Below are 12,737 nucleotides of genomic sequence, written 5' to 3' on the forward strand. Positions count from 1 at the left end.
ATCTTTTTTTATTTATTTCACTTCACCTCTTTCATACCTCATCTATGAAAGTGTCTTCATTCATGTTTAGTTTAATTTAGTTTATTATGGCTTCTCTAAAATATATCAGATTAATGTTTAAGTCTATTGTGATTATCGTAGTATGTAGCTAGATTAGAATAAAAAGGATTGAGGATAGAACAGTCGATAAATAATTATTTTAAGCTAGCCAGGACCTAATTTAAAAATTAGTACATTACACAGGTAATAATTATTGTAAATTAATGGTATCATGGTTGTGAAGTACATAGTAAGTTATGATAAGTTTATATTTATATTATTTTATTTTATTAAAATCATTGACAAAATACTATTTTTATATGTGTACACAAATGCGAATTTTATTTACAATCTTGAAGAATGGATATTTTCGAAAATGTCCCCCTTACATAAAATTATTTACAAATTGGGAAAAAATAAAGGCACAAAATTCAAATAAAAGATAAGAAATGAAAAGAAAGAAAATCCTTTTTAATAACACGTTCTTTTTTCCTGTGAGTTGTATTTTATTTTTAAAATAAAACAATTTACAAATATCTTATAAAATAAAAAAAAAAGGGTTTTAACAGCAAAATTTGTCTAAAGTTTAAAACAATTAAAAACTAAGAAAATGGTGAAAGATGGTTTCTAATATTAGGGCGACAAAAAACTACAACTATTTCGACCTATAAGCAAACTTCTTTCGATTTTTTGGCGAAGTTTCGAAAAGTTGTAAAAATTTTGGGATGTTTTTGTTTCCGAGATAAATGAGTTTGTCTGCTGAACTATTTTCTATAAAATTGGGGCAACTAGTGACCAAAATGTGAGTATGAATAGTTGCTATTCAGTTATTCCATCACACAGTTAAAGCAAATAACTGTGTCGAAGTGTTCATCCGCTTTGTAAAAAATGTGTTTCGTGTCGTTAGTTTTGTAATTAATTCGATGGAGTTTGTATTGTTTGTTCTAAATATTACTCGGTGCCGGATTCTGTTCCAAGAACTTCAATTAAATCCGTCAATACGTCCAAATTTCAAACTTTTCCTTCACGATAAATTTCCTTGATCAGTAAACCTATACGTTTTCTCCGCGTATTTCGTCCTGGAAATGAACAACTCATTCCTATGCTAAAACGTATACGGTCGATTTCCTTAAAATTAAACGGAGGGTGAAAGGTAGAAGAAGATAAAATGGGTTTAAATTAAAACTTTCAATAGAAAATACTGATGTGCTACCCAAAAAAAGCTACTGGGGAGGGACACGAAGATTTGAAAATGAGAGGCATATTTCTGAAACGAAGAAGGAGCTGAGTTCTTTTCCTAATTATACTAGACATAAATAATATTTGATCTGGACACGAAAAAAGCGTTTGACACACTAACAGAAAAACGAAAGAGAAAAGAAAGAATTATGTTGGAAATAATGTTAATTGGTTTTTGTTTTCAATGCAGGATCTCTCGAGCTTAGATCTCGTGGGTGCGGGTTTCCTGGACCATGTACACTTGACTTCCGGGAACGGAGGAGGTGGTGACAAAGGTGCGGTGCTTGGCCCGGATGAGGGACAGGTTGCTTTCGGCGGAGTCGGCACGGTCTTCAGCAGCCTCGAGTTCGCGCTGGAAGCGACGTACCCGGGTGACACTCTGTGAGGATAGACCCTCCTGCGAGACAAAAAAAGGAGAGGTAAGTGAGATGCAAAAAAAAGGCAATGTGAGTGAGTGAGATGTAAAAAAAAAGAAGTAAAAAATAGTATTAAAGGTAAAAGTGGAGAAGACCGTTTTTGAAATTAACTTTATTTGGATAAAGCGTCTACAAGAGATAGTAACTCCATTTGACCATAACTCCTACGAAGATGGTCTATAATTTTTTGAACTGGACTTCATCTTCATACTACAATAACACATTTGCTGTGTTTATTTCACACGGATAACTTCCTTATTATTGCTTCATTGAACAATTCTTCATTATGACTTATGACATTGGTTCCATTATTTTCTACCTGTCATAACCTAGTGTAAAATTAAAGATCATGCCAATAACGTCATGTTGAACGTTCCATGCATATTGCATACCCAATACCCATGCTATCAAAATTAATGGCAGTTTGTTTGCTGGAGGGGAAACAAAGTGGAAGAGGGAACATAAATAACATGCCAACTGTGGTCATATGAACAAAAGGCTTACCTCCGGGGCCACAAAGGGAGTTTAAACTCCGTTTAAGTTTTAATCTCGGATTTCCATGCTGAAAAAAGAAGATTCTTTTCCATACAGAAGAATTTCGTGATAATCATGCTCTTTGTGAAGGAGCTAAGTATAGGAGGCATACCTATTTAAGTGTAGACATACTAAACATGTAAAATTTGGAGATGTAATCAAAGTAATGACGTGCAGTAGGTAATTATCATGTTATCTTGCATTAATATAAAGAAAAAAAAATAATGGTAAAATTTTTACACTGTATACAAATGGAACGTACATGAGTGTTGTGGTGTGTAGATGGTGTGTTACAACTAAGGTTTTAGCATACATCGTGCGGGGGACTACGGGGGTACAAATGGAGTGCATGCTCAACGTTGCAAGTACCTCTGGTATTCATTGAGCTCCACAGACTTGTTATCCAGAGCTTTGATCTCCCTGCGGATTGGTTGTAAAGTTCTCTCGATGGTTTCCGCTCCGTTCAGATTCACATTGTAGTCCTCCTGGTCCAAAGCTCTCTTGTAGGAGGAGTACTGAACACGCTCAGCATCGTGTACATCCTCTTTGGACATAGAGTTCTCCAGAATCCACTGTAAAATGTTCAGGGTTTCAAAACTTACAATGCCTAAAATGTAGACATTCTCGGTAGGTTATTCTTCTCTTTTAGTCTTGACATTTAGAAAACCACCTTAAAATAATAGGTATTAAATCCTCACTGGACTTCTTTGAAGTCTTTGAACCCTAGATGATATAAGCTTGATTCAGCAGAAAAATGGGGCTTCAAAAGTCAATTCATCAAATATGTAAATAATGGACTATTTTTTTTTCTTCTTCTTCTTCTTCTTCTTCTTCTTCTTCTTCTTCTTCTTTTTAATATATTTGACAAAATTTCAATTTATTTTGTTGCCCCATCTTGAACGCGGTCCAAAATTTCCATCTCGAAGTTTGAACAGCTTGGTAGAGTGGGCATTTCATAAGACCCGCTACATTCAACCCATAGGCACTCGACATAAACACCCATGTTTCTATTCTTGTCTCCAACAGCATGTCTACTTCCTCGTTGTTTTAATGGAGGTATGCTTAAAAATAATCTCATGGCCGAAATACCTCATGTCTATTTCGAAACTGTCGAGGTGTCAGAAATAACTGTCGAAATGCCAGATAACTGTTTCACCTTTTCTACCTTGATTGTTTACCATAAATGAATAAATAATAATTGTGAGTAAATGAAAGTGAGTGACTCAGTGTTTGTGAGTAAAAAGGAACAGGTGTGGGTTCGATTACCGCCAGAGGTGGATTTTATCCTGAACGAATAACATTCGTTCTCGGAACGGCTGGCTTTCTCTTATCCTGTCCTCTCTTTGATTTCGAACCTTCGTTCCTCAATCAAACTTCTTTTTAAAAAAGTAGCATGCCATTCTGTCCACTACCAAAGAATGGTACATTCCCTATCGTGTTAAATATAGCCTAACCTTCTTTCCACAGATATCTTCCAGTGAACTGCCCGCGTCTAAACCGCAGCGGCGAAAAATCCGCAAGCGTCGCCTGTACGAAGATCTGAGCACGTTAGAAGATCCTCTATCGTCCGTCAAGAAAACCGCACCCAAGCGCAAACCCCTGACGGATGCGAAAAAACTGCCCACGGTAGAACAGATATTCAACGCGCAGAAATACAGCGATGTGTATGATGAGAAGGCGAGTCGAGAGGAGGCGGAAATTAACGAGAGTTCCCGATCGTCTTCGTATTGGTTCGTAGGGAAGAAGGTGGAGGGGAGTAAGAATCGGGGGGACCCTGTGAGCCGGTCCTCTAAACCGGCAACACATTTGCTGTGTTTATTTTACACGGATAACTTTGTTATTATTGCTTCATTGAACAATTCTTCATTATGACTTATGACATTCGATTATTTTCTACCTAGTGTAAAATTAAAGATCATGCCAATAACGTCATGTTGAACGTTCCATGCATATTGCATACCCAATACCCATGCTATCAAAATTCAGATTAATTACCTTCTTATAATATGCAAAACAATTCATGAATAGGCGTTGTAGCTATTCAATCAAGTGACATGCATCATCGAAATGGAATGAGAACATGTACTAATGTCATCCCTAATATTTTCAAACAGTGTTGGTGCCAAAAATAATATTCATGTATTTGATGACACCAATTGAAACAGTATATCTGTGATTGCGCATAAGACTTACTCATTCATATTTTTCGAATCAAAATATTGGGAAAAGTCCAGATGTTGTTTATTATTCTTTCGCAATGTTTCGCATCATTCCATTGTTTTGCGCATAAGCAAAGACCCATCCGATTTCCCCGATTTTTCTAAACAATTTGATCTTCTAGTGAGAGTGTTACCACAATCATCAAAGGCAATGATTTCAGTAGACATTGTAGAAAACACCAAAGTTTCGATGTGTTCAAGGACATTCAAAGTTATTTGACACATAGGACATGACAAAAAAAATATGCAATCATAACTTCCATGCCCCGAAATATCCCATCATTCTTTAACCAGGCAAAGCACACCTTATAACTTGATGTTTGACTTGATGTGCTGGAGTTACTGCTGTAACCTATGCAAAATGTGACAGTCACATGCCGTCTACAACAGGCAGGAAACCAATCGCATTGATCATGCAAACATACTAGAAACAACTTTTATTCTGGCATAACAAACTCATTTCGGCCCAAGAAAAGCTCATTTTGCTTGAAATCCGGACCTTTGATCATTCTTGGATTGGGGGAGAAAAATGGAACAAAGTTTACACTTTACTTTCAGAATACCGCAAGCGATTCTTACTTTTAGCTTTGTGTAATAACTATGGTATTAAGATAATTCGTTTAGTCGAAAGTTCACTGTAGAAAATAGAGAAGGGAAGAATAGATTAATTTGGGTGTTGAAGTTACATATATCAGACTCTGTGAGAGTCGAATCTGCCCCTTGCTTTGTATTGTTTTTGAAGAGTATCAACAGCTATTCAAACGGCGATGGTTCAAATTAATCCATTAAGTCCATTTAAAGAAATAATTCCTAATGTCTGAAGTTTTTCAGGATTACCTTGAATTTAAACCCTGTCATACTTTCTTCTTCCTGGAGATGCAAGGGGCTGAATTAAGTGACAAATATGTCTCAGGCTTTAAGTTTGAAACCCTATGGGACTTACTTGTTCCTGGAGTTGTCTCTTGTAGATGTTGACCTTCTGGTTGACTTTGTCGAGGGAGTCGGACAGGGCTTGGATCTGGGTTTGGTCTTCTTCCACTTGGACCATGATTTCCTTCACTTGACGCTCCTTCTTGCCTGGAAAAAAAGGGAAAAACCAACAAGCCTTTATCCCATAAGCTGAAATTCACCACTTTGTTTATTTTACCTGGGTTGGAATCACAGCTATCATCATTGCTTTGAATAGAATTGAAGTCCTGGGTTGTCAGAATTCTCTTGATCTTGCCTCCATTCTCTCCCTGCACAGGCACCTTCCTCTTCCTTCTCTTGTAGGGGGTGAACAGACGTACAGGTCCAGTCTGTGGATGACAAGGGGAAACAGAACAGAGTATGGTTCATTTAGTTATTTTAACTTTACCACTTTCTAGCTAAAATTTCTCCTTCTAAGCAAAACCTTTGGTAAAAAAAAAAAAAAAAAAAAAAAAAAAAAAAAAAAAAAAAATCTCCATTCTCCATCGCCCAGGTTGGGAAACACTGCTCTAGCTCACCTAAATGGCCTAGGTCAGCGGTTCTCAACCATTTTTCACCCGCGTACCCCTTGGGTACGAACCCCGCCACCATCGTAATGAGTAAGTACCGGGTACCCATACCTATAGGTTGATGTGTACTCTCATGTGGTTCGTTCCCGGAACGGCTCACTTTCTCCTACCCTCTCTTCTTCGGACCGATAAGACTTTAGCACTTAAAGTTCCCTCTATCAAACCTCTTAAAAAGAATCCATTAATTTCTTCCAGGATTTCCGCGATGTCATAGACCGACTCAGATCTCAAACCAAACCTAGTGCAGGTCGATCCGACCGCGCTACCGCCTCCTTTGACAGCAAATCTACATTTGACACAAAATCTACCGTTGACACGAAATCTACAGTTGTTCCGAAACAGACTGTGGTGACAAGCGTTTGTAAAAGTTGCAAGAAGAAAACGCCCATGAGAGTGAGGAATTTCGGGAGCTATGAAAACGAAGAGGAGGATGATGAAGATTTTGTGTCCAATGATGTGTCTAATCTGAGTGGTATCAAGCGACTAGGAGTGAGGAGTGAAGGAAAGGCAAAACAGCAGGGAGACACGGGGAAAATTATGGAAGGTAAATTATGGAAGGTTTCCCCTCTAGAGTACTTAGTGTGGTTTCACTTTGATAGGTCAGTGGTCAAGTATTTGACTGGTAATCAGGGGGTCAGGGGTTCGAATCCCAGCCAAGGCATGATTTTTTAAAGAATTTTTAAACTGATAATTTTTACACTATTATTCTCATCTGTTCAGTCGAGAATTTGACCAAATTTATTTTGTGTTCCTATGTCTTATGCTAATATTTAATCCCATAGTATTCGAGCGGATTTCGAACGCCATTTCGACAGTTTCATTTGTCCATAGAGGGTGGGTTTTGAGTCAGCTATATGTGATACATTCCTAGGGTGTATCATGCCCATGATTAATTCACCGGGTATGGAGTTGATATTCAAATTCCCCTAGTATTCGAGCGGATTTCGAACGCCATTTCGAATTGTCTTCCGACAGTTTCATTTGTCCATAGACGGTGGGTTTTGAGTCAGCTATATGTGATACATTCCTAGGGTGTATCATGCCCATGATTAATTCACCGGGTATGGAGTTGATATTCACAGATTTGGTAACCCTGTAAAAAAAAAGAGGTTAATTGACTTCCTGTTAAATGACAAGATGGTTTTAACCTGGGATAACTTTTTTTTTACTCAATTTTTCTTGAGCTTGAATGTGAAAACTTTTTTTTTTTCCAAATGGTTTGATAGAGAGATTGATCTCTAACTACGGAGGTCTTATACCGAAGGCGAAGACAGGCTAGGAGAAAGCTAGCCGTTTCGAGAACGGACCTTATCTGTTTACGAAAGAGTTCGCCCCAGGCGGGAATCGAACCCGCATCCTAGCGCTTAAAATTCAGACACTACCTTTTATGCTAACTAGGCTGTATTTTGTTATGTGTACCTCAGTACCATTATTTTATTTTATTTTGTTATTTTCTTTTTATCACTGTCTATTTTCTTTCTTTCATCATTATTTTCTATCATTATTATTATTATTATTATTATTTTCATTCATTCCTCAGGATGAACTATTCAAAACCGTATTACGTACGGTAGCTAAGGACCTGGACGCCATTGTATCTTCCAACTCAAGTCCTGAAGAGATAGAGGTTCCTCTGTCCATCCTCATTTTAAGAAAGTAAGTTACATTGTGACGGTTCATCCGTTATTAGGGACCAAAGTTTCGCTATTTTTAGGGCTCAACAATAGAGAGTTTTTTGCAACCAAAATTAGCGTCCCGTTAATTGAACTCTTTAACGTTAACGTTATTTCACAAAGACATGCGCAGGTCTAGAAACGAGTTTTTGTAAAATAAAGTGAAAGAGTTCAATTTTTGGTTGCAAAAACTCTGTAATGGAAACAGCTCAAAACAAATGAGTGGTTCTCACAACGTTACCTTTCACCTCAGCTTGCTGAACCTTTCCAGAGCAAATAATAATAATAATAATATGTTCTATTGTTTTCCTCCCACAGGTACGTCACCCCATATGAAGAAGACTCGGAGCACATCTACAATCTGTCCTCCATCGAAATCTCCCTCTCTCTAGATCGCCGGCGTAAGCTGCTCCTTCGCCGTCTCCTATTCCCCCATCGCCCCGTCAGGGACTCTACAGAAAGCGCCTCGCCGTCAGACAACAGCTTCTCGCCTGTTCAGTTGACACCGCGGTGTAGCGCGCCAGCCCGCCTGTGGTCCAAGGATCGAACGAAGAGAAGACGGGAGAAAGCGTTTCCGTTCGGGGCAGAGGTGGAGAGGATACGAAGCTTGTTGGGAACTGGGAGAAAGGAGGAGAGGGAGGAAGAAGAGACTCAACAGAAACAGGGGCCCGCCTGTGGTCCAAGGATCGAACGAAGAGAAGACGGGAGAAAGCGTTTCCCTTCGGGGCAGAGGTGGAGAGGATACGAAGCTTGTTGGGAACTGGGAGAAAGGAGGAGAGGGAGGAAGAAGAGACTCAACAGAAACAGGTAAGTTGGCAAAAAAAAAGTGGGAGGGCTCTGGCTCACCTAAATGACCTGGGTCAGCGGTTCTCAACCATTTTTCACCCGCGTACCCCTTGGGTACGAACCCCGTCACCATCATAATGAGTAAGTACCGGGTATCCGAAATGGAACCGGAGCTATGCTCAAGTTTTGGGTTGGTTGAGAACTAAATGTCAAATCTCAATCATTAGAACAATAAGTATGAGGATCAGTATTTAAGGTCGATATTTTATAGAAATCTTTTAAATTTTATCCGCTCAGTCTTGTGTCAAAATTCTCCCATATTTTCAACTAGTAGAGTCAATTAATTACTATTTATTTAATAAGATTTCTAATTTAATCGAATTATATATTTATTAGTCAATTTTTATTACCTTCCTAATTTAACTGATTTATATTTTTACCCATCTAATTTTTACAATATCTTTTTATTTATTTCACTTCACCTCTTTCATACCTCATCTATGAAAGTGTCTTCATTCATGTTTAGTTTAATTTAGTTTATCATAGCTCCTCTAAAATGTTTCAGCTTAATGATTAAGTCTATTGTGATTATCGTAGCATGTAGCTAGATTAGAATAAAAAGGATTAAGGATAGAACAGTCGATAAATAATTATTTTAAGCTAGCCATGACTTAGTTTAAAAAATAGTTCATACACAGGTAGTAATTATAGTAAATTAATGGATATCATGGTTGTGAAGTACATAGTAAGTTATGATAAGTTTATATTTATAATTATTTTATTAAAATCATTGACAAAATACTATTTTTACATGTGTACACAATTACGAGTTTTATTCACACTCCTGAAGGATGGGTATTTTCGAAAATGTCCCCATTACATAAAATTATTTACAGATTGGGAAAAAATAAAGGCACAAAATTCAAATAAAAGAGAAGAAATGAAAAGAAAGAAAATCCTTTTTAATAACACGTTCTTTTTTCCTGTGAGTTGTATTTTATTTTTAAAATAAAACAATTTACAAATATCTTATAAAATAAAAAAAAGGGTTTTAACAGCAAAATTTGTCTAAAGTTTAAAACAATTAAAAACTAAGAAAATGGTGAAAGATGGTCTCTAATATTAGGGCGACAAAAAACTACAACTATTTCGACCTGTAAGCAAACTTCTTTCGATTTTTGGCGAAGTTTCGAAAAGTTGTAAAAGTTTTGGGATGTTTTTGTTTCCGAGATAAATGAGTTTGTCTGCTGAACTATTTTCTATAAATGGGGGCAACGGGCAACTAGTGACCAAAATGTGAGTATGAATAGTTGCTATTCAGTTATTCCATCACACAGTTAAAGCAAATAACTGTGTCGAAGTGTTCATCCGCTTTGTAAAAAAATGTGTTTCGTGTCGTTAGTTTTGTAATTAATTCGATGGAGTTTGTATTGTTCTTATATTACACGGTGCCGGATGCTGTTCCAAGAACTTCATTTAAATCCGTCAAAACGTCCAAATTTACGTGTTCTTTCCATTCAGAATAGCTTTTCAAACTTTTCCTTCCTTCACGATTAATTTCCTTGATCAGTAAACCTATACGTTTTCTCCGCGTATTTCGTCCTGGAAATGAACAACTCATTCCTATGCTAAAACGTATACGGTTGATTTCCTTAAAATTAAACGAAAGGTAAAAGGCAGAGGAAGATAAAATAGTTTTAAATTGAAACTTTCAATAGTATAATAGTGATATGCTACCCAAAGAAAGCTACAGGGGAGGGATATGAAGATTTGAAAATGAGAGGCATACGTGATTCTGAAACAAAGAAGTAGGTGTACTACTAGGAGTACTAGTTCTTTCCCTAATTATACTAGACATAAATAATATTTGATCTGGACACGAAAAAAGCGTTTGACACACTAACAGAAAAACGAAAGAGAAAAGAAAGTTTTTCTGCAGTGAGAGTTTTGTTTTAAATAGGTATATTAGTGGTGTTTTTCTATAATTTTGGGATGTAGATTTCCTGTATACTTCAAGTAATGACGTAAAATTGGAAACAAACATTACGTCATTGGCTCTTTCCCATAATTAGTACCTATCTACGTTCATTACTTAGCTATCTTATTTCAGAAATGACTAGGGTTCTTAAGGATTCCTAAGAATCCTAGTCATCTATAAAATAAGGTAAGGAATTATCTAATTTGGGTGTCTAATATGAATTTAATTATCTAATGAATAATACTTGGTTCATCATTTCATCAGCAGCTTTTGTGTCCAAAATAGCGTCAAACTTTCATAGTTTGTCTATTTTATAGTATTTATAGTGCCGAATAGTAACTTACAGTGAGTTGCAGGGATTGCTTCTTGATGGTCTTCTGCAGTTCAATGTTGGTCTTGTTGGCGACATCCAGAGACATTTCCAGTTCGGTGATTTGCATTTGCAGCTTCTTCTTGATGCGAGCCACCTCGGTTTTGAGCTTGGTCTCAGCTTCGACCAGACGGGTGGTGAGTTGCTCGATCTCGATGGCAGTTTGTTTGCTGGAGGGGAAACAAAGTGGAAGAGGAAACATAAATAGCACGCCAACTGTGGTCATATGAACAAAAGGCTTACCTCCGGGGCCACAAAGGGAGTTTAAACTCCGTTTAAGTTTGATTCTCGGATTTCCATGCTGAAAAAAGATTCTTTTCCATACAGAAGAATTTCGTGATGATCATGCTCTTCGTGAAAAATAGAAAGGAGCTAAAAGTATAGGAGGCATACCTATTTAAGTGTAGAAATACTAAACATGTAAAATTTGGAGATGTAATCAAAGTAATGACGTGCAGTAGGTAATTATCATGTTATGTTGCATTAATATAAAGATAAAAATAATGGCAAAATGTTTACACTGTATACAAATGGAACGTACATGAGTGTTGTGGTGTGTAGATGGTGTGTTACAACTAAGGTTTTAGCATACATCGTGCGGGCCGTACTCATTTCATTCATATTTTTCGAATCAAAATATTGGGAAAAGTCCAGATGTTGTTTATTATTCTTTCGCAATGTTTCGCATCATTCCATTGTTTTATGTGACAACACAACTGATATCGTGATATCAAAAACATCAAACGTGATATAAAAGTAATACATTGAAAATGGAGTAATTATGAAGGTGGATTTCCACCAACGCGACCTCTGTCGTGCGACAAAATCGCGCGACAATGTCGCGCGACGTCACCTGTTTCCACTTGCAACCGGTTGTAAAGTTCTCTCGATGGTTTCCGCTCCGTTCAGATTCACATTGTAGTCTTCCTGGTCCAAAGCTCTCTTGTAGGAGGAGTACTGAACACGCTCAGCATCGTGTACATCCTCTTTGGACATAGAGTTCTCCAGAATCCGCTTCTGCGCCTCAGTGAACAGCTTCTTGGAGATGCTGAACGCAGATTTGATTCTCATTCGTTCCGCCATGTCTTCTCGGATTTTCCTTCTGTTGCGGATGTTCTTCTCGATAGAGATCGTTCTTGGATTGGGGGAGAAAAATGGAACAAAGTTTACACTTTACTTTCAGAATACCGCAAGCGATTCTTACTTTTGGCTTTGTGTAATAACTATGGCATTAAGATAATTCGTTTAGTCGAAAGTTCACTGTTGGAAATAGAGAAGGGAAGAATAGATTATTTGGGTGTTAAAGTTATATCAGACTCTGTGAGAGTCGAATCTGCCCCTTGCTGGTTGATGGTTCAACTTTTAATCCATTAAGTCCATTTAGAGAAATAATTCCTAATGCCTGAAGTTTTTCACGATTACCTTGAATTCAAACCCTGTCATACTTGCTTCTTCCTGGAGATGCAAGGGGTTGAATTAAGTGGTTCCTTTTTGTTCCTGGAGTTGTCTCTTGTGATAGAAAAGGTGTTTTCCCCAGGTTAAAATCTGACTTAGAATATTTTGAAACCCTATGGGACTTACTTGTTCCTGGAGTTGTCTCTTGTAGATGTTGACCTTCTGGTTGACCTTGTCGAGGGAGTCGGACAGGGCTTGGATCTGGGTTTGGTCTTCTTCCACTTGGACCATGATTTCCTTCACTTGACGCTCCTTCTTGCGCAGGATCTTGATGGTTTCGGCGTGTCTTCTCTTTTCTTCGTCCAGTTCCAATTCCAAGTCGCGTAGCTGTGAAAGGCGAAGGAAAATGGGTGATTTTTGGTATCAAGATTCAGTAAAATATATTGCACGCTGTCAAATTGCTTTGACTTGGCAGGGTGGAGCGCTGCTCCTTAATTAACTTACCGTTGTGCTAGTCTAAAATTCACAGTATTTATCTTAAATAAAGATT

General features: G+C 37.5%; 1 protein-coding gene across 1 annotated transcript in view; it reads right to left on the reverse strand.

Annotated features, from left to right (window-relative positions):
- Positions 1 to 506: 506 nt before the first annotated feature.
- The window catches only part of LOC103508718 (paramyosin, long form), a 39,611-nt gene continuing 27,380 nt past the window's right edge, over positions 507 to 12,737 (reverse strand). The window contains exons 27-28 of the mRNA XM_026823235.1: positions 12,374 to 12,574; positions 507 to 1,675 (exon numbers count right to left, since the gene is read on the reverse strand). Coding sequence (XP_026679036.1) covers positions 1,481 to 1,675; positions 12,374 to 12,574 — 396 coding nt within the window. The 3' untranslated portion in view covers positions 507 to 1,480. The remainder of the gene's footprint in view (positions 1,676 to 12,373; positions 12,575 to 12,737) is intronic.

The sequence above is a fragment of the Diaphorina citri genome, unplaced genomic scaffold (assembly GCF_000475195.1).
Source record: "Diaphorina citri unplaced genomic scaffold, Diaci psyllid genome assembly version 1.1 scaffold426, whole genome shotgun sequence".
NCBI classification, from domain to species: domain Eukaryota; kingdom Metazoa; phylum Arthropoda; class Insecta; order Hemiptera; family Psyllidae; genus Diaphorina; species Diaphorina citri.